General features: G+C 43.3%; 1 protein-coding gene across 3 annotated transcripts in view; it reads left to right on the top strand.

Moving 5' to 3' along the window:
* WDR64 (WD repeat domain 64) overlaps window positions 1-20,797 on the top strand; it is a 110,334-nt gene that overhangs the window by 87,859 nt on the left and 1,678 nt on the right. For 2 of the 3 annotated variants that reach the window (XM_077344969.1, XM_077344978.1), the window contains 8 exons: window positions 438-480; window positions 588-733; window positions 3,900-4,005; window positions 5,713-5,774; window positions 7,107-7,216; window positions 10,543-10,731; window positions 14,481-14,580; window positions 16,247-16,327. In XM_077344969.1, the coding sequence (XP_077201084.1) occupies window positions 438-480; window positions 588-733; window positions 3,900-4,005; window positions 5,713-5,774; window positions 7,107-7,216; window positions 10,543-10,731; window positions 14,481-14,580; window positions 16,247-16,327 (837 nt within the window). The remainder of the gene's footprint in view (window positions 1-437; window positions 481-587; window positions 734-3,899; window positions 4,006-5,712; window positions 5,775-7,106; window positions 7,217-10,542; window positions 10,732-14,480; window positions 14,581-16,246; window positions 16,328-20,797) is intronic. The other variant, XM_077344975.1, reaches the window with a different exon arrangement.

Raw genomic sequence — 20,797 nt, 5'->3', positions numbered from 1 at the left:
ATGTTGACTCTCTCTCCTTCAGTCTAAACACCACTTCTCTTGCGAGTGGCCTGCCTTTGCTCTTGACAGGGCGTTATAACGGAGGTCAGGATATGGTTACTCTTCTCTTCATGGTGGATCACGGTGGTCCAAGCCAATGCCATGAGCTTCTACGCCAGTCTGGCACCCAAGAGGTCACTCCACGCTCCATGCCACACTGGCTCTCCCAGCCACGGGGGATGCATCCCTCCAACCCTGGACTCAGGCATTCTGTGCTCCGTCTCCCCTGCTTTCCCCCCCCCATGTCCCATGGCCACCTGCATGCTCTTTGTGCTGCCGCCCCTGCTGGAGGGGGAGCCCCCGCTACAGCCTGTTGTATTTGTCATACAACAGGTTTATCTGCTAGTAAATAATTTCCAAATTTCTAATGTGGTGTACATGTGATTGTATGGTTTCAGGAACTGCTTAAAAATGAATCATCCATTGCAGAAAATATTCCAGGTAATGATTCAACATTGACTTCTATATGTGGCAGAAGGACTTTTATGTTAAAAGGTGAGTGGAATAAGAATTGTGGTGAGAAAGTAATAATGAATTCTATTACAAAGCAGAAATTGAAGAGTTAACAAAACTACCAGATTCAGGCAACTTGGAGAACAAGGGATTACTCAATGTACCAGAAGCTGAACAGAAATACGTACCTGTCCTTGCCTCTGCCCATGAAGATGGTTGTATTTATCTTTGGACTATAACGGTAAGATCTTTTCTATGGGCTAGGCTTGGGAGACAAAGTGTTCAAGAAATTTTGATTGTGCTGTCAGTCAATGTGCATATAAGAGGGATTCTCTGTACCATCTTTTTTCTTGTCACCACCTTTATCCACTTTGAGACTCCTGGTAGAGAAAAGCGGCATCTAAGAACCAACTCCTCCTGCTCCTGCTCCTGCTCCTGCTCCTGCTCCTGCTCCTGCTCCTGCTCCTGCTCCTGCTCCTCCTTCTTCTTCTTCAGCCTCTAAGGAGCCCTTCCAACTCAGCAACCCTTCTTCTCAGGAGTATGCTATCATGGAATGCTCCCATAGTACCTCAGGTTTCTGATATTAGTGGATAAGTGTAGGAAAGAGCCATGTTTCTGCAGCTTCCATGATAGAAAGATAACTTTGGAAGATGCCCCAGCAATAGGGCTAAGCATGTGCAATTTGGTTTGGATAGTCTGAACAATACCTGAATCAATGTTGATTCTGCATTTTTTTTACTTATCCAGTCCAAATTGACCTTCCCCAGAAATCAAACTGCCTGAATCAACTTTAGCCAAATGGCAAAATCGCAATTCAGGTACAATATCAGCCATACAGGGATTGGGCAGTTCAAAGTTTAAAGGCACCAAATTTTTCCTTTTCTCTTGGTCTCTTTTTCTATGGTCTGGGGGGTGAGGTGGGGGGTTGAGGTACAGACACCAAATTTGCAGCATAGCTGCAAGAGTCTCTCCTCAAAAGAATTCCCAAGTTTTAAAAATAATTCTATGGGCACCCAAAGAGGCACCCTATCTGACCTCCATTGTTTTCAATGGTGAGACAAGAACAGAGAATCTTTTTTTCTCACCATAGGAAACAATGAAGGTCAAAAGGGGGCACCCAATTGTGTGTCTGTGGAATTTGAACCCCTAGTCCAATATATTTTAAACTTGGGGGTTCATTTGAGGAGTGTATCCTGTACCTATGCTGCAAAGTTGGTGCCTCTACCTCCCTCCCCACAAGACGATAGACTACATGCATAGGGGGGAAAATTCCCAGTGACTTTAATGGTACTATTAACTTTAATGGCACTGAATTGCTTTGGATTCAGCTGAATCAGCTAAACTCCATCTAGGGGAGGGTGGTTTGGGTGCTTCAGTTTCATCCTGAATCAATTTGGGCCAAATCCCAAATGGTGTGGATTTTACTTTTTATACCTTTTTTGCACATGCCTAATAGGGACTACTCAAATACATGCCCTTGGTCAGACTGTGGTAGAAAACCCTAGCCCTGCTATTAGTTAAACAGTAACTATTTGATTTGTGGGAAGGCACTGGCAAACCACCCTGTATTGAGTCTGCCATGAAAACGCTGGAGGGCGTCACCCCAAGGGTCAGATATGACTCGGTGCTTGCACAGGGGATATCTTTACCTTTCCCTTATTAGATTTCTGATAGCTTTATGTTATTTTGAAGTGGGCCTTAGCACAACAATAGCAAGAGTGGAATATGAACTGTCAAGAGGCCTTCAATATCTCAGCAGATACTAAGCTTTGGTGTATCTGTAATAGCATTTCCATATTGCAGCACAAATGATAGGGGCAGGATGCCACTGTAGCACCTAAAAGGCAAGTGAATATTTGATCCATGATAGCAAAAGTGGATTTCACTGCTACTACAGACCTGATGCTATGGTATGTATTGATCAAGGGACATAATATTAAATGGCTAACTGGGCCATCCTAAGAGGAACTACACTGCTCTGAGCCAACTGACTTCAGTAGTCTTAGAAGAATATAACTGTTTAGGATGGCACTGTAACTTCCTCTTTACCTTAATTTCTGAGAACCAAGTTTGGCTTTTGGCATTCAGCATTTATTTAAAAATGCATAACGTGCTTGAAACAGTTAAATTTTAACACTTTTGGTTTATCCCTGATCTTAGATATTTATATATTAATCTTAGTTCAAACAGAAATTTAGAGGACTAATGAAAATACAGAAAGGATTTAAAATATTTTAGAACTTGAAAACTCATATTAATCTTCCTCAAATATGGATTCATGTGCGGAGAGTCATAGGAGCAACATCTACTAGGGTTACAAATCAGAATTTATAGATCTGTACACTGCTTCCACATATGGTGAGCTATCACATCCACAGATCAATGACTTGCATGGGCTAGGAACTGACCCTAGACTCTGCAGTGACTAAAGGTGCCAACTCTGAGCTGATAAATTGGGAGATGGAGCCTGAAGAGGGGAGGGGAGGGACTATGATGAGGTATAATGCCAAAGAGTCCACTTTCCAAAGTGGCAAGTTTTTCCAGGTGAACCAATCTCTGTCACCCGGAAATCATTTGTAATCCCAGAAGATCTCAAACTACCACTTGGAGGTTGGCAACCCTAGCAGTGACCCCACCTACTCACAAAGGACTACCAAGACTTCCAGGTCAGGCAGGATCTTTGTACCTGCAGGAAATTTGCTTTCATTACGTTGAGCTCCTGATTTTTAATTCCCAGAATGTGAGAATGCGGATGCCTGTTGGTCATTTGGCACTGAACTAAAACTTTGCACTGATAGTAGTTTAATGGCAGTCATAAGTTTTGCATTTAGATGCTCCTAGGTTCAGTTTCTAATTTCTTCAGTTAAAAAAAGTCTTATGCAGCAACCATGGCAGATACCTCTGTTTGAGACACTGGAGACTAGCTTCCAGTTGAAGTACGTAGATAGTACTGGGCTACACAGAACATTGGTCTGACTTGGAACAAGTAAGCTTAATACATGAAGTATTACGCTTAATACAACAAGTAAGCATATATGACTGAAAACTCTGTTCTTGAACTTTGTTAATGTGCAATAGCTATTTTAGCTCATAATGCATAGCTTATTGTGGTTGGTGTTACTTTGTAATTGAGGTCTTTTGTATTTATGTTAGATGAACAACTAGTGTATGCCTTGTTTTAGCTTGTAGACACAATAATAAAGCCTTTATGACTAAGGAAATAATGAAATCTGACTAAAAGAATAATTAGATCTGACTACGTCAGGGCACAAATTGGTACGATGTGTCAATCAAGTTAATTAAAATTATAAAAGGAAATTATATAAAAAAGCAGACCCATATGATTTATCAGTCCTCCAAACCCTACAGTGAAAAATGCTGCATTGTTAACATTGTTGTTTGCATAGGGGGATCTACTCAGAGAAATTTTACCTTCCACAAAACATCCTCCAATTCCTTTGACAGTTCTGTGTACTGACATTTCTGCTAAAATGCTTTTTGCAGCTAACAAAGGTAAGCAATCATTTCTCAACCATGCCTGGGTCACATTGTGAAAATAATTAAAATATATTGCAGGAAACTAAAACTGAAACAGAGGTCCAAAGCCTAGTTAATAATTCTGCCAGACAAAAGGACTACTGAATCCGCAAGGAATAAATATGTTGTGTTGATTTCCATGTATGGAATTCTTCATTGTTATTTTTATACTGATATTTTAATGGTTTTATGATGTTACCTGCCTTGAGGACTTTGTTAATCTAAGAAGGCTGTAACAAATAAGTTAATACATTTCACAAAAAGCTCCCAGGGTACACTATATGTACAGTGAGTTTCCACCTCCGTGCACTCTCTATAACTCCGAGTTTCTTATGTCACAGCCATGACCCCTGTTAATGCTAAAAAGGAGGGCTGGCTATTCACAGACTTTTATTTATGTCTTGTTCATCGTTGAAAAAAAATTATGTCACGTACTTGGGGCTTTTAAATCAATTTGGTAGCCATTTCCATTGGTTTAAATGGGGCATTCCTGTTTCAGCTGTCCCTACCAAATGGGATTACATTCTCAAACATTCTACGCCCTAAGAAAGGCAGAATCTCTCCTATACTACAGGTGCCTGGAAGAAAACATCCATGTATTATAAGAAGGATGAGATTTTCAGGGGTTGTAGGCTTTATCCTCCAGGAAGTCCTAGAGGATCATTGTCTATGGGGTCATGATGGGTCGGACACGACTTTGCACCTAACAATAACAGGTTTTATCCATGGGATACCCCATGTCAAACTGCAGACCAGCAAACTGCAGACTGACTAAAATGCAGTTTTTAGACCGGCAACCATATTTACTTTCTGTGAGGGTCTCCTCCAATATAGTCTCAAAGTTATTTGAATAAAATACAAAAGTAATAATAGCCTTGATAATATTTGATTATGAAAAAGGTATATTTCTCTAATTGGAGAGCCATGAAAAATTTGTCATCAAAATGAAAAAGATCCACTTATTTTGAAGGACTGTCCCATATATTTCATTGGTGAGTATGGGTGTGAGTGGGGATGGGGGTGGAGGAATAATCTATGGTGTCATTTGTGAAGTTCTCACACATTTGTTTTGCCAAATGTAGTTATCCTAGAGAGACTCTGCATGGAATCCATAGGCTGCCAATGTAGATGCCCAAAGTAAAAGAGTGCTACTTTATCACATTCACTGACATGCACAAAGAATTCCCTCCACCATATATTCCCCAAATATATTTTACAGTGTATGTAAAATGTTGTGTATGACACAGACTGCAGAAACAGACAAATCTGATTTCATAGGGAAAACTTGATAAGGAAGGAAGTCTTTTTTGTAATTAGAGGTAAATGTCAATTTAAACATCTTAAAACACTGTAATTTGTTTTGCAGTATTCTTGATTGTATGCCCATTTAGGCTGGTCTCTTCATAGAGGGAATGTTTACGTAAGCATTAAACAGTCCAGCCTGCTTAAAGAGTCAGTGGTGCAGGAAACTGGAGAAGGAGCTAATAAGTGGAGCTTTTGTAAGCAACTGGACTATATTTATCAGCTCCCTGGAGGTTCCATTTGGATCCATAAACTTCCATTGCTTATTTAAACACTAACTAACCCAACCCCCATCTTGGCTATATTTACAGAATTCATTAGTATCCTGGGCTAGTTTTGTAGTGTGAGAATACTATTTAAATGGAACTTTTCTCTTAACAGAGGGGCACGTCATACGATGGACTATTGGTTCATTCTTAGAAGATCCACTGGATATCAACAAGGTGAGAAAATGGGAAAATAATTTTAAAGGCAATTTAAGCTCAGTTTATTCCCTGTCCACCACTCATTAGCAGGGAGCTGACCCCCTTCATCCACTAGGTGAGCAAGTAGAAGAAGAAGAGTTGGTTCTTATATGCCGCTTTTCTCTACCCGAAGGAGTCTCAAAGCGGCTTACAATCATCTTCCCTTTCCTCTCCCCACAACAGACACCCTGTGAGGTGGGTGAGGCTGAGAGAGCCCTGATATCACTGCTTGGTCAGAACAGAACAGAGCCCAAGGTCACCCAGCTGGCTGCATGTGGGGGAGCACAGAATCGAACCTGGCATGCCAGATTAGAAGTCCACACTCCTAACCACTACACCAAACATGTTAGCATTGGCAGTGTTTATATGCAATATTTCATTTAGAGGAGAAACAACTATGTAAAGAGGAGAGGGCAGAGATATTTCTAACTGACTAACTGTGTTTTGTGGTCTTCATTCAGCCTGTTGGTTCTGGAGGCAAGCTGGGAGGCAGTGTGTTCAAAGAAGCAAAAAGTCTCCAATAGAGCCAATGAGGACACAAAAGAAATTATTTGAAAAATATCAGGAAGCTCCTGACCTGTTAACAACATGTCTCCACTGATGCCCTCTGCAAGACATTCCCTATAGTCTGTTCAATCATGTACATTGCAGATCTTGCATATTCTTACAATTAGTTGGGTAGCTGTGTTAAGTTGATCCACCAAAACCTAATTCTGTTTAGATGTTAGTTTCCTGCTATCCATTGGAAATTTTTGGAAATTTTAAAGTAGAGGCTGGATAGCCATCTGACGGAGAGGGTGATTCTGTGAAGGCTCAAGGGAGTGGCAGGTTACAGTGGATCAGCGACAGTGAGTGAGGGGTTTGGACTAGATCAGCTGTTCCCAACCCCCGGTCTGGAGACCAGTACTGGTCCATGGATCAGTCGGTACCGGGCCGTGGCTCCTCCTTGTCCTCCTCCCTGACTGCTGGCTTGGGGGCTGCCCTGCCACTCTGCCAACAGCTCACCTTTGATGCTCTCTGGCAGCTGCCATGGCTGGGGCAGCGCCCCCCAGTGGGCAGCGGGAAGTCAGGGGCGCTGGCAGGAAAGCAAGCGGTGCAGGGGCTGAGGCGGCGGCAGCGACGTCCCTCGGCAAAAGACTACCCCTCCCCTAGGCCTCAGTAAAATTGTCAAGCGTTGACTGGTCCCCGGTGATAAAAAGGTTGGAGACCACTGGACTAGATGACGCAAGGAGGTCTCTTCCAACTCTATGATTCTATGATTCTAAGTAAACCAAAATGCCCTGACATATATTAATGTTTTTTCCCCTGTAGCATGTGAAACAACAACTTTGCTGGCGAGCTCATTCTACGAAAATAGTCAACTTGTTCTATGATGAAGAAAGGGACTTGGTAGTGACTGCCTCTACTGACGCTTCTGTTAGGTTAGTAATAGCTAACATTCAGCATTAATTGGGAATTTGTCTATTTACGGACATAACCTCAGGGTTACCATTGGCTTGATGGTGCCATGTCAGTTTTATAAGTCACCGTAAAAACAGCAAGATAGGCCAAGTAAAGCTGCAGCTCCTCTGCAAAGTGGTTCTATATATGCTATTTGGGAGAAGTTTACACTAGGTCCCTGTGCTTGTCCTTGCCTTTGCACAGAAGAGGACCTGCTGTGTATCCAGGATGAATGCCCTAGACTGGACATATGCATTCATATGGATACTCGTTAATGTTGCCTGCAATGCAAGGAAAGGAAGAACTACTGTGAGATTCAGGAAAATCTATGAGACCCTAGAAGAATTCATGCTAAGGCAACAGTGGTGGGAATATAGAGGCTGATTGTTCATGAGGGTCTGTGGCTGAGGAACAGCATCAGCTCAGCATGAGGAAGGTCCCAGAATTAGTCCCCTGCAACTCCAGTTAAAAGGACCAGGCAGTAGGTGATGTTAAAGATGTCTGCCTCAGACCTTGGAGAACTATTGCCAGTCTGAGTAGACAACACTGATCTTGATGAACCAGTGGTTTATTCAGTATAAGGCTGCTTCATGTGTTCATGCATACTGAATAAGCATTTTTCTAAAAGCAAGGAGACACCCCAGGTTGAAAAAAAAATGCTCAGCACAGCTGCAATATTTGTGTCTACACACTCTTAATTAATTCTGGAATGAATGTAAAAGAAGACTTAAGCCACTTATCAGTTGAGTTGGGCTCAAAACAAACAACCCAAATGGCAGTTAAACCACTGATGGGCTTCCATGTCCCTGTCTTTCAGTTTGACATTAGGCTTGTCCATACAAAAACTGGTAGATGGTAGACACGTAATCCCATTTTAGGCCCCGAGTTTCCGATCTTCTGTTCCCGGCTGTAGCAATTAGGTATAAACTGGGGTGATGGTAAGGCTCCATCCAGGGGGTCCAGATCGTATAAGAATGGGGAAGGACCCACTTTTATCACCCGGTATTCGGCCCGGCCTCAACCAAAAGCCTGGCGGAAGAGCTCCATTTTGTAGGCCCTGTGGAAGCCAGAGAGTTCCGGCAGGGCCCTCAGCGCTTCTGAGAGCTCATTCCACCAGGCAGGGGCCAGGTCTGAAAAGGCCCTAGCCCTGGTCAAAGCCAAGTGTGCTTCCTAGGGGCCCGGAGCCCTCAACAGATTCATACCTGCAGAGTGGAGTGCTCTGTGGGTGACATAAGGAAACAAGCAGTCCCGCAGATAAGTAGGACCCAGACCACATATAGCCTTAAAGATCAAGACCAGTACCTTGAACTTGATTTGGAAACAGACCAGTAACCAGTGTAGTTGTTTCAGTAGCAGCTGGACATGGGCCCTCCAAGATGACTCAGTGATAACCCGTGCTGCCGCATTCTGTACCAGCTGTAATTTCTGAGTCAGGGACAAGGGTAGGCCCACGTAGAGAGAGTTACAGAAGTCTAATCTGAAAGTGACCATTGCATGGATCACTGTGGCCAAATGTTCCAAGGATAGGTAGGGCACCAGTAGCCGTGCTTACTGCAGATAGAAAAATGCCAACCAGGCTACTTTCATGATCTTATCCTCCATAGATAAAGAGGCGTCAAAAATCATGCCCAAATTCCTGGCCATCGGTGCAGATGTAAGTTGCACCCCATCCAGGAAGGGAGACATACTTCCTGATCCTGTCCCCTTTTACCCAGCCCCTTTTACACAGGGGCTGAGTTTCAGATGGCTTTGCCTGATCCATCCAGCCATGGCTTCCAAACAACGGGCAAATATACCTGGGGGGAGATTTGGCCAGCTGACCACCAGGAGATAGAGCTGGGTGTCATCCACATACACTTTGTATAATTTCTTTGGCTCTTTGAAAAGAATGATCAAATAGTAGGCATCTAAGAAGAACTTCCATGTTCATTTAGGTTATCTCTCTCAAGAACAGGTTTGAGGGGGATGGAGCAGGGAGGGGGTGCTTTGAAGACGGAGAAAACCTGAGATGAAGAGGATCCGCAGTGGAGGTTAATTCCCTGCTTCTTCCTAACAAAGCTTTTCCCTCAAAGCAGTCCTCAGTGAAGGCTTTAAAAACATTTGTTTTAAAATATTTGCTTTTCCCTGTATACTTATTGCACAAGAAATCCCATACCACCACCACCACAATCCATTGAATGCCGAACAACTTTGTTCAAGTAATAAAATGAAGGGGTTATTGTTATTTTTTTGTAGTGACTTCATGCCACAGGACAAAGGAAGGGGGGGAATAAAAAAGAGAACCTTATAAAACTCCGGCAACCGTTTTCCAATATATTCTCTCTCTCTCTCTCTCTCTCTCTCTCTCTCTCTCCCTAAATCTCCCTCCCCAATTTAATCAGTTCTGCTGCTACTATTGCTGTCACTTATTTTTCCATTCTGTTCCACAGACATTAACGTATTTCTTCTGAGCAAAATACATTTCTCTTCATAACCACACATAGTCATAACTCACCTTGCTCTATAAAGTTAAAATGACATGACAGGGTTTTATTAATGCACAGCAATGTTCACAAAATGAGGAAGTGTAGGAAAGTTTCTGAAGTTTTCAAATCATTAAAATTGAATATGGGACATACCGAAAGGATTTAGGATGCTTTGGGCTGATCCTGCATTGAGCAGGGGGTTGGACTAGATGGCCTGTATGGCCCCTTCCAACTCTATGATTCTATGAAAGTTAAAGTATTACCACAAACATTTAAATGGCATTGAAACTACTGTCATTCCTTCATCTTACAGTGGATCTGACTGAAATTTGGTTAGCCTGAACCTGTCACTAGGTAGGCTGACTATGCCATATTTCAGCAAATAGGACATAATGTCTGGATTTTATGAGGATTAGTATTTTCAAGCACTTTAATGCTGAGACAATAGTATGCGTTTTAGTTTCTTTGGCTTATTAGGTTAGCAGAACTATGTTTGCTATTGACTGCTGTTTTCAGCCATGTATTGGCTGCTGAAGTAGCTTAGAGACATCACCATTGGATACAAATGACAGATATCCACACAGATCATGATTCAAGGAGGGGATTCTAGCTGACCTGCTGGATTCAGATGAGTTGGAGAGGTGCCTGCTTCTTCTTAAATTGCCTGAGATTGCTTCACTGAGGGTCACCTGGAGCTGGAGCTGGGCACAGAGGGATGCACTGTGCACCTCTTATCACTGATAACAGTTGGAAGGTGGATTAAGTTTTTTTTAAACTTCTATTTCTTTAAAAGATTACACATTTTAACATTTTCACTTGGGTTTTCTCCACAATTTATGCAGGCTCTGGCACGGACACAGTGGACACTACATTGGCTATTTTGGTCAGCGGCGATTGTTTGAACTTGCTGAATCCACGGATATAATTTTACCCTGTGATGTAAATGAACTTCCCTTCACAATAAAAGATGACAGCAAGTACATAGAAAAAAAGCAGAAATTTGAATATCCTCTAGTACTTGATCGGGAAAAGTAAGTGTGCTTATATATTGTCCTGCATGAGCTTGAAATCAAAGCCATACAGTCCTTAAGTCAGAAGGTCCTGATAGCTATGTAGGCCACCCCCTAAGGCACAGAATTCAAAGCTAAAACTACAGCTTATATATATTTATAACCTACATGGCATTACTATGGCAGAAAAGACCACCAAAAAACTGAATGGAGGCTTCATCTTCAAATCAGAAATATAATAAGTTCCATTTCCATCCAGAGCAATTATGTCCACCCACTGAAAGAGTGGGAGGGCAATTTTTGCTGATTCCCCATCTCTGTAAACAACATGCCAATCCTATTAAAATTTATTTATATTTATAGTCCATTTTCTCACTGAAATTGAAGTTGGATCACACAGCCCATTTCTGCATGGGGAAAATATTCCTAGACAGGCTTGGCATGTTGGCAGCATATATAGCCCTCTCCACAAGACATTGCCAACATCCAGAGACTGTCCAGTAGCTGGGTCATGATTTGGCCGTTTTTAAATTGTGATTTCGGGAAACTGGATTTACCACCCTAAATTGCGCAAACCACCGATGAGCAACCAGGGATAAGACAGTATGGAGGGGGAAACACACCATAGTCTCAGCAGCTTTGTCCCGCCCTCCCTCCCACTCTCCCCTCTGCATTTCCCGCTTTGAGTAATTTTTTTTTAATGGCGCAGTCAGTGTTGCAGCTGGACGACAAGCTTATATTATCCATCCAAGGTGAAATAAAATCTTTAAAGTATCCACGGTCATCTTGGGATCAGGCAGGCAAAACACAGACCCATTTTTGTTTTTTGGAGGTGGGAAAGGGTGTGTGTGTGATAGAGCAGCTTTCTCCCAGTCATTCAGACATGCCTGTGCTTTGTTTTTAAGCCTACCATTAGCATGAAATGTATTTTTGGGCTTCAGTTACTTGTCCAGCCTTCTCAAAACTCAGGCAGGCAAAATCAGTCCTGTTTGCATCTTCTGGAGGTGAGAAATGAGATGGGAAAGGGGGGGTGATCTTGCTGCCTTCAGAGAGCCAGTTTGGTGTAGTGGTTAGGAGTGTGGACTTCTAATCTGGCATGCCGGGTTCGATTCTGCGCTCCCCCACATGCAACCAGCTGGGTGACCTTGGGCTCGCCATGGCACTGATAAAACTGTTCTGACCGGGCAGTGATATCAGCGCTCTCTCAGCCTCACCCACCTCACAGGGTGTCTGTTGTGGGGAGAGGAATGGGAAGGCGACTGTAAGCCGCTTTGAGCCTCCTTCGGGTAGGGAAAAGCAGCATATAAGAACCAACTCTTCTTCTTCTTCTTCTTCTTCTTCTTCTTCTTCTTTTCTTCTTCCGACCCTACAGGGGTCTGAGAAGCTTGTTTTAAAGCCAGCTAGTTGCATAAAAGGTCTTCTTAGGCCCCAGGGACAATGCCCAGCATCTCAGAAATCCACCCAGACAGAAATAAAGTGAAAAAAACCTAAAAATCCTCAAAAGGGTGCAGGGATGCTGTATCATTCTGGTGTTTCTCCCTAGCAACAGGGCAGTGTTGAATTTATTAAAGATGTATCTCTGTTATGACATTACCACATAGCAATGCAAAAGTGCCTTTAATAAAAATTAATTTCAGGGCTGAGGGAGGGGGAAGAAAGTTTCAGTCCAGGAGAGAACTGCTGTGTTGTAATTGGTGGCTTGCTGTACTTGACAAGCCAAGGAGTGGAGGGAGAAGTTCAGCTTGCTTTCTCTTGCAGCCTCTTCAGGAGGCAAAAAGCCTCAACGGGGAAGAGGCAAAACGCGGGAGAGGTATCCCCGTGAAGAGGGCTGCAAATGCGAGCTTTACCATCCTACATTTGCCAGCAGGAAGCCACTCGCATTTTACTCCTCCATGCAGAAATGGCCACAGTTTAAAGCCATGTAATCAGATGGCATAAAACATCCAGTAAACAATGTACTTGGATGAGGATTACAAAAGTTAGAAAAATAATGCAAAAAGAGAAAGGTATCAGATTTGCATTTTGGAATATTTATTTATAAGATTTTTTTAGCACCCTTCCCAGCATGGCCAGCTCAGGGCAGTTTCCAACATATTCGTAAAACAATTCAAAATAATTCATATAATACAATTTAAACATATTGACTGATACCTCTTAAATTCAATCAGACCAGCTGTCAGCTGAATGGTATTCTTCCAATGCAGTCATAGTGGTCACTTCTTAGTTTCAGGGAGTGTATTTGTGCAGAGGGTGGCCTGGATGGTATTCTTGTTGTTAGTATTATTGTACTTGGTGTTCATTGGCCCCAACCAAATGCCTGGTGGAAGAGCTCCATTTTGCAGGTCCAACAGGGCCCTGAGATGTTCTGAGCGTTCATTCTACCAGAGAGGGGCCAAGACCAAAAAGGCTCTGGGCCTGGTTGAGGCCAGACATATCTTTCTTGGGCCAGGGATCACCATACTGTTAGAATCAACAGGGCACAATGCCCTTCAGAATAGAATACAATCCCACATGTTTTATAAAAAGTGACCTCCCTCAGCCATCCATTCATAAAAATGTATTTCTGAACTATTCTGTTTTAAATAATTTGTGAAATAAAAGTATAGGGGCCATTCTGAAAGGTGGAAGCCACTTTGCTCGGATTAATGATGCTGGCAAGGTTGGAGCATAGCAGGAGAGGCTTTCCTGCAGAGATGTGGGTCCAAGGCTGTAAAGAATTCGAACTCAGTAGAACAAGTGCAATGTGCATAATCCACCTAGCTCCTGTGAGTAACTGAGCTGCCACATTCTCTACCACCTGAAGCTTCTGAGTTCATTTTAAGGACAGATCCATGGGCAAGTGCAATACAGTAGTCTAGCTTTGAGATGGCTGTGGCACAGAGCCACATGGCCAGATCAGCTGAGTCAAGATAGGGAGCCATCTTCCTGGCTACATGGAGATAGTAGAAAGCTTTTACTTTCTTTCTTTTTCTGCTGCTGTTAATTTGCTTCTCCAGGAATAGTGTTGGGTTAGCACTAGGGGTTGACCCTAGGCTCTTAACAGAGTTAGCAAAGGTCAGCTGAACTTCAACAAGTACAGAAAGCTCAGTGCATTTAAGACTTTAGCCTTCTCAAGCAGACTTTAGACTTCTCAAATTACTCTTTCAACTTGTTCACCTTACGCATATAACCACAATGGTCAGCTATTCAAGCCATCTATCACATCACCAGGTGATTTAGATAAAGATGTATAGCACTGATACATCACAGCATGGTGTAGTGGTTGGGATCACTGGTCTCTAAACCAGAGAACCAGATTTGATTCCCTACTCCTCCACATTCAACCAACTGGGTGACTGTAGGCTAGTCACATTTCTGTTTAGAGTTGTTCTGACAGAGAACTCTGTTCAACTCTGCCCCAAACCCACTGAGTGGCCTTAAAGCATATCACTTGCAGCTTCAGTGTCTCCTTTGCAATCTGGGGATAATGTTGACCCATCTTGCAGAGGCTGTTGTAAGACGTAAAAGAAGATAATGTATGTGAAACACTTGGAATACTGAATGGGTTATATGAAATGCTAATTATAATTATGACTCAGAATATGTCTGCCCAGTGTGCCCCACAAGCATCCATGGCACTGCAGCAAACTGGCAAATTTGCATGTCTTTACATAAACTGTTCTCCTTTTGGTGTCATTCATACTGCATACAACGATATAAACCTGCATGTTTGTTTGGTAAACATAATGAGTTCCCCCTGATCTCTCGTCTTGTTAAAAAAACCCAAACAGGTGGAAGTCGTTGACTAGAAGCGCTTTAGCTTTCAAAAAGCCTGGCGTTCTGGAAGTGGAACAAGATTTCAAGTTCTTCAAAGCTCTGGCTTCTCCTAAGGTATGAAGGCATAATGGCCACTTTAGATTTCTTTTTCTAAATTTTGCTAACACAGTGAAGAGGAAATAAAGGACTTATACACATCCCAATAAAAGCAGCATTGGCATTCTCCCCAACTGTAAACCAAATGTAAAACCGTATATTGTCAGGTAAAAATATTTTCCCCTGAACTTTCTGACACACACTAACAACACCCTATGGAAAAACTCAAAACAGCTTGTGTTAGTAATTCTGTAGATAGTGTAGAACAGAAGAATCCTCTGTTGAACCTGTGCTGTGGCAGCTGGCCACAGTGCAATAGTGGTAATGCTAGTTACCTCCCAAAGGTGAAAGTTACATGGCAGCTGTAAGGGGGGGGGGAGTTGTTTTGTCAGTGTTGTTAGCACTGCCATGGTGGCATCCATGGGGTTTCCACCACAGCGCTCTGTCCCAGCGTTGTTGCTAGGTGGGGGTGATGTGATAGATAGGATGGTCAGGACCAATGGGAGCTATGAGCTTTGGGGCCATATCAGGTGTCCATCACTTGCAGGGAGTGAATAGGGGTGGGCCACAGAAGCCTTCCCTACAACACATGCCCCCAACAGGCACCCTGGCCACCTGTCAGTAGGGAGAGGGCATCAACTGCCCACCCCATGTTAACATCATGGTGTCACTTCACAAATGAACTGCACAGGGGATCCAAGGGCCAAAATGGATAAGATAATTGATGTGCAAGTGCCCTCAGCTCCCCGGCAGCCATGCTGTCCAGCAGGGCACCCATTCTGTTGAGGGCATCCCCGTGAGAACTGCTCTGCAAGCCCCACCAGAGGACTTGTGGGGGGTGAGCAGGGGGGTCTCAGAAAGTTCTGAGAGGTCCTTCAGAAGCCACTCAGTGTTCCCATCCCTCACCCAAGTCCCTCATGGTGGCAAGAAATCTCTCTAGGTGCTTGGCAGCCAGCATCAATGATGCTGCAAGTCCCTCCATCCATTGCTGCTCCCTGGAAAAGACTTCCTGCCTTTCACAACAGCTCTATAGCCACTTCTGCTCAATTGCTGACCGCATGAAGGAAAGGGTGGGTAATATGGCTTGTGCTGGTTGAGAATCCCATATGCAGAAACCTGGCAAGGGGACAGAAACCCTCCTCCCCTAGGGTGCCAGCAGCTGTGATACTTTGTAAAAATGGGCTGCACCAACACTTTTGTGCCTGCTCTGAGTGGTGTTTCCATGCTGAACCAGTTTTGGGAGCCACCTAACTGGCATCACGCCTGCTGGAATGCCCACATTTATGCTGGTGCCGAGGGTTGCATCTTAACTCTGCCGGTATGCAGCTGTGGTGCAGCTACAACATTGGAAGTGTGCCCTTACCACTTATGCCAGCATAACACCATCAGTGTGCTGCTGATTGCAAATCCCACCCCAAGATTGCACTGTGAGTTTCACACTTTAAGTAGGCAAGATTCCCTTTTTGTTTTAGAGCAATCTCATATCCCAGGTTTGAAGAACGTAAGAGCATTAGCACCACCAACCATTATGCTTATGAATGTACATTTGTTTTGAAATAACCACAGGAAAATCATTATTGCCCATAGTTATGTAAATACTGATAACAATTATAAAATTGTCTTTTTTTTCTTCTTCTGGAACTAAAAATGCAATAACAATGTTTTTCCCCTCTGTACCTTACAGATTCACAAATATCCTCTAGAAAGTTTCAAGTCTGGAAACAAAGATATTGGTATTGTGTTTGGGTCAATACCTATATACAGGGTGAGTTCAAAGTAAATAAATGGCACCATTATGAAGAAACATTAAAATTAAGCAGTTTTAAAAATCATTGCCAGAATCTGACTTGCCCTGTTTGCTTCTCAGTGTTGTAAATATTTTCAACTTACTTTGAATTTTGCCTAAGTTTCCTATACGTTTTTCCCCTACTTAGTATATTGACCTTTTGTAATGTTCACCTTCCTCCTCTCTTCCTTGTGTCAGCCAGTAATATCAGACTCAATGTAAGCCCCTGGACATTACATATAGGACTTAACCCATCTGCGTTCAGCATATTATTCATGATGTCTCTACAAGAAATATTGAGCAAGATTATTACCTTTTTGTAATACACATCACTCCTTCCATTGTCCTGAGGATTATTGATTATGCATCCAATCCTAATCTACATTGTTTTCTTCCATTACATCTTTTTATCTCCTTTCTCTTTTACACCATGCCTCCTGAAAAGAGCAGGTTCTGCCATCACAAGCAAGATCTCACCTACTATTTTGAACAGTAAAACGAGAAATCTATTCAAATTTCATTTGTCATGAACTCCACAATAGAATTTAAGTCACTAAGAGATTCTACATGAAGCATACTTTGAACACTCAAAAAGTACCATATAAATATTGTTAAGAATAATAATAATTATTACCAAACAGGAGTCCTGCAAGGACTTGCAGGGGTGTTCAGAGATGTACTCACCAGCTTTGGAGAAGACTCCAGCTGGGGACACCATTGCCAAGGCAGGCAGTTCAGCACCACAGGCCTCGGATAGGAGGTGAAATTCAGGCAGCAAGCTAGGGGGGGGGGAGGAGGTCAACAGCAACTGGGGCCTTCTGGGCCTTGGCAGGCAAGCAGAGCTGCCTCTTGAAACCTCAGGGAAGGCTGGGCAGGAGAAGTCCCAGCCATGGAGGCTAGTAGCCCAGATTCTCCTAAATCACCATGAACCCACCCCAGGCAAGGGAAAGGTGGAAGGGGAGGAATCCTATTCCCCTCTCCCACACACACACATACACACTAGCTCCTTATTCCCTTCAGTGAAAGCCTCCATAGTTTCTCCCCTTTCCCTGCCTCCATCTCTTCTTCCCACTCATCAGCCCACCAGTCTTCATTTGTCCCCCACCCCACCCCCCACCTTTAGTTTTCCCTCCTTCCCTCTCACTGGCAGACTGTACATGGGAAAACAATGTTCAGTGCTAGCCAAAAGGCCAGGCCCAGCTGCACAGTAGGGCACTTCATTTTCACCTCCTGTATTCCCTTCCCCACCCAATTTTGAAGCTGGGTTTTCAAGGTCTTAGTCTGAAATTCTAACCATTGTACCACACTGGCTTTCACGGGATGGGTGCTGTTGAACAGCAGCAAACAGCAAGGCCTGGGTGAGGCATGCAAGTATCAAGTTGCCCAGTGGCTGCTGCTGGGTCTGGCCTCAAAGAGTCCTCCTTTAAAGGTCAAAACAGGTCTGCCCCCTCCTCTGCCTTTCACTGATAGAAACCAATGCTGACAATACTGTTGGGGTTGTCTAGCAATGGTCTCTGAGAGCTTTTATTACTTAAAGCTACAGGTGCTACTTCTGTTATTTTGGAAGGGTTTAGGTTTAGATTTCAGATTTTTACACAAACCAGGGACATTTTTCAGGTTTGTAGAATGATCTGTCTTGTCTATTCAGGGCTCTAGTTTCCAGATTTACACCGATTTGGCCACACTGAGGGTGGCCACTCTCTTTCACCTCCATTTCAGTCCTGTAAAGGAAAGGAGCTAGAGACTTTTTTCAAAAAAGGAAACCTGTGGATTCAGAGAAACTGATGCATACTTTCATGCCACAGTATCTATATACACTATTAGATTGCCAATTAAAAATAAAATCTCTCAGTTGTAGGAAAATCCCACCTTTCCACTCACACAGCAGTGCAGCTATCTAGGCTTAGCTACAATATTTCCTACAAACTGAGGGAAAAGCAAGTTTGACAAAGCTCGTGGGTAGGGGGTGGGAGCCAGGGAAACCTTAGGAGGTGCACACATTCACCATGATGCTGCGGAGAAGCAGGAAAAGGGGGGAAATCCCAATAACTGGTTCAGAAATACTCAAAATGGACTTGCCAATAAATACCTAAGTGTTTTGGCCAGGTAGGTTTTCTGCTGCCAAGAGCCTTCCTCTCTACTGTAAACTATCTCAAAAGCAGACCACTGTACTGGTGAGATGGCTATGTGTTCTTAATGGTTTCTAAGGTTCCAGTGGAATGAGGCCCATTATATTTAATTGGAAACCACCCTGGAAAACAAACTATGCACTAAACTACAGAAAGTCAATACTACCTATTCATATTGTCCTATCACAGGATTTTAATACGTTAATTGCTAACCTTTGTAATCATAGAATAATAGAATAAGAGAGTTGGAAGGGACCTCATGGGTCATCTAGTTCAACCTCCTGCACTATGCAGGACACTCACATCCCAATCGCTCATCTACTGTAACCTGCCACCCCTTTGCCTTCACAGAAGCAGCCTTTCTGTCAGATGGCCATCTAGCCTCTGTTAAAAAATTTCCAAAGATGGAGAATATTTAGATACAGCTAATAGCATACTGTATACTGTCGGCTTGCCTATTTAACTTGTATGCAGAGCACATCATGAGAAAGGCACAGTTAGATGAGTCACAAATTGGGATCAAGATTGCAGGGAGAAAAATCAACAACCTCAGATATGCAGATGATACCACTCTAATGGCAGAAAGCAAAGAGGAACTAAAGAGCCTTCTGATGCGGGTGAAGGAGGAGAGTGCAAAAGTTGGCTTGAAACTCAACATCAAGTAAACGAAGAACATGGCATCCGGCCCTCTCAATTCCTGGCAAATAGATGGGGAAGAAATGGAGGTAGTGACAGATTTTATTTTCCTGGGCTCCAAGATCATTGGAGTTGGGGACTGCAGCAAAGAAATTAAAAGACGCTTGCTTCTAGAGAGGAAAGCTATGGCAAATCTAGACAGCAGCCTAAAAAGCAGAGACATCACCCTGCCAACGAAAGTGCGTCTAGTCAAGGCTATGGTCTTCCTAGTTGCAATATATGGCTGTGAAAGTTGGACCATAAGGAAGGCCGAGCGTCAAAGAATTGAGGCTTTTGAACTCTGGTGCTGGAGAAGACTCTTGTGATTCCCTTGGACTGCAAGGCGAACAAACCAGTCAGTCCTAGAGGAGATCAGCCCTGAAGATGAAACTCAAATACTTTGGCCACCTCATGAGAAGGAAGGACTCCCTGGAGAAGAGCCCAATGCTGGGAGCGATTGAGGGCAAAAGAAGAAGGGGACGACAGAGAATGAGGTGGCTGGATGGAGTCACTGAAGCAGTGGGTGCAAACTTAAATGGACTTTGAGGAATGGTAGAGGACAGGAAGGCCTGGAGGATTATTGTCCATGGGGTCGCAATGGGTCTGACACGACTTTGCACCTAACAACAACCACAACAATAGCAAACAACAGAAATACAGAATATCACACAGATACTTTTTCTGGTTAGAAAAGCCAAATGAAGCCGGGATATGGAGATTTTTAAAGTAGTTTTTAATTAACATACCTAGTAACTTAAGTGGAAGCATGCATGACTTTCAATGTTCCCTGACAAAGTCTGGCAAAACCAACTTATACAGTGGTCCTGAGCAGGACTATTCAGATTCCTTCTTAGGTCTATTTAGTGGGCCTTGCTCTCAGGAAAGGACAACAGTATAGGTGATATCCAACCTCATCAACCTTCATTCCCCTCCCCACAAAGGTACTGCATCCCATGGTTTCCAATATTCTCAGCTGTTTAGATGAAAAACTAGCCAAGCCAGGTTTCCAGAAGGTACTCAGGAGAAGAAGATTGAGCTCTTATATGCTGCTTTTCTCTACCCGAAGGAGTCTCAAAGCAGCTTACAATTCCCTTTCCTCTCCCCACAACAGACACCCTGTGAGGTGGGTGAGGCTGAGAGAGCCCTGATATTACTGCTCAGTCAAAACAGCTTTATCAGTTGGCTCTTTGCCAAGGAACAGAAATGGGAACACTACAGAAGAAAAATAATACATTCAAATAATTTCAATAAACAACCAGATATTTAGAAACAAAAGTCAGCAGTCTGGACAAATGTAAGACTGCAGGGAAGAAATAAGAATCAAATTCTCTAGCGTGAGATGGGTGAGATTCTGATCAAGGTTCAATCTCTGGCATCACCAATTGCCATTCAAGCCGCTTTCAGGCAGCTATCTGTGCTGGTCTGCCGCAGAGAAGCAAGGTTCAAGTCCGACAGCTTCTTAAACACCAAGGCAATTTCCACGCAAGGAAAATGTTCCTGGACAGCCTTAGCTTGTTGACAGCATATATAGACCCCTCCACATGATGATGCCAACATCCCAAGGCTGTCCGGTAGCTGGGTCGTGATGTGGCCATTTTTAAATTGCAATTTCGGGAATCCAGAAAACTAGATTTTTCCCTAAATC

The sequence above is a fragment of the Paroedura picta genome, chromosome 1, assembly GCF_049243985.1.
Source record: "Paroedura picta isolate Pp20150507F chromosome 1, Ppicta_v3.0, whole genome shotgun sequence".
NCBI classification, from domain to species: domain Eukaryota; kingdom Metazoa; phylum Chordata; class Lepidosauria; order Squamata; family Gekkonidae; genus Paroedura; species Paroedura picta.
Note: the sequence above shows the minus strand (reverse complement) of the source record. Positions and strands in the feature narration are given on the sequence as shown.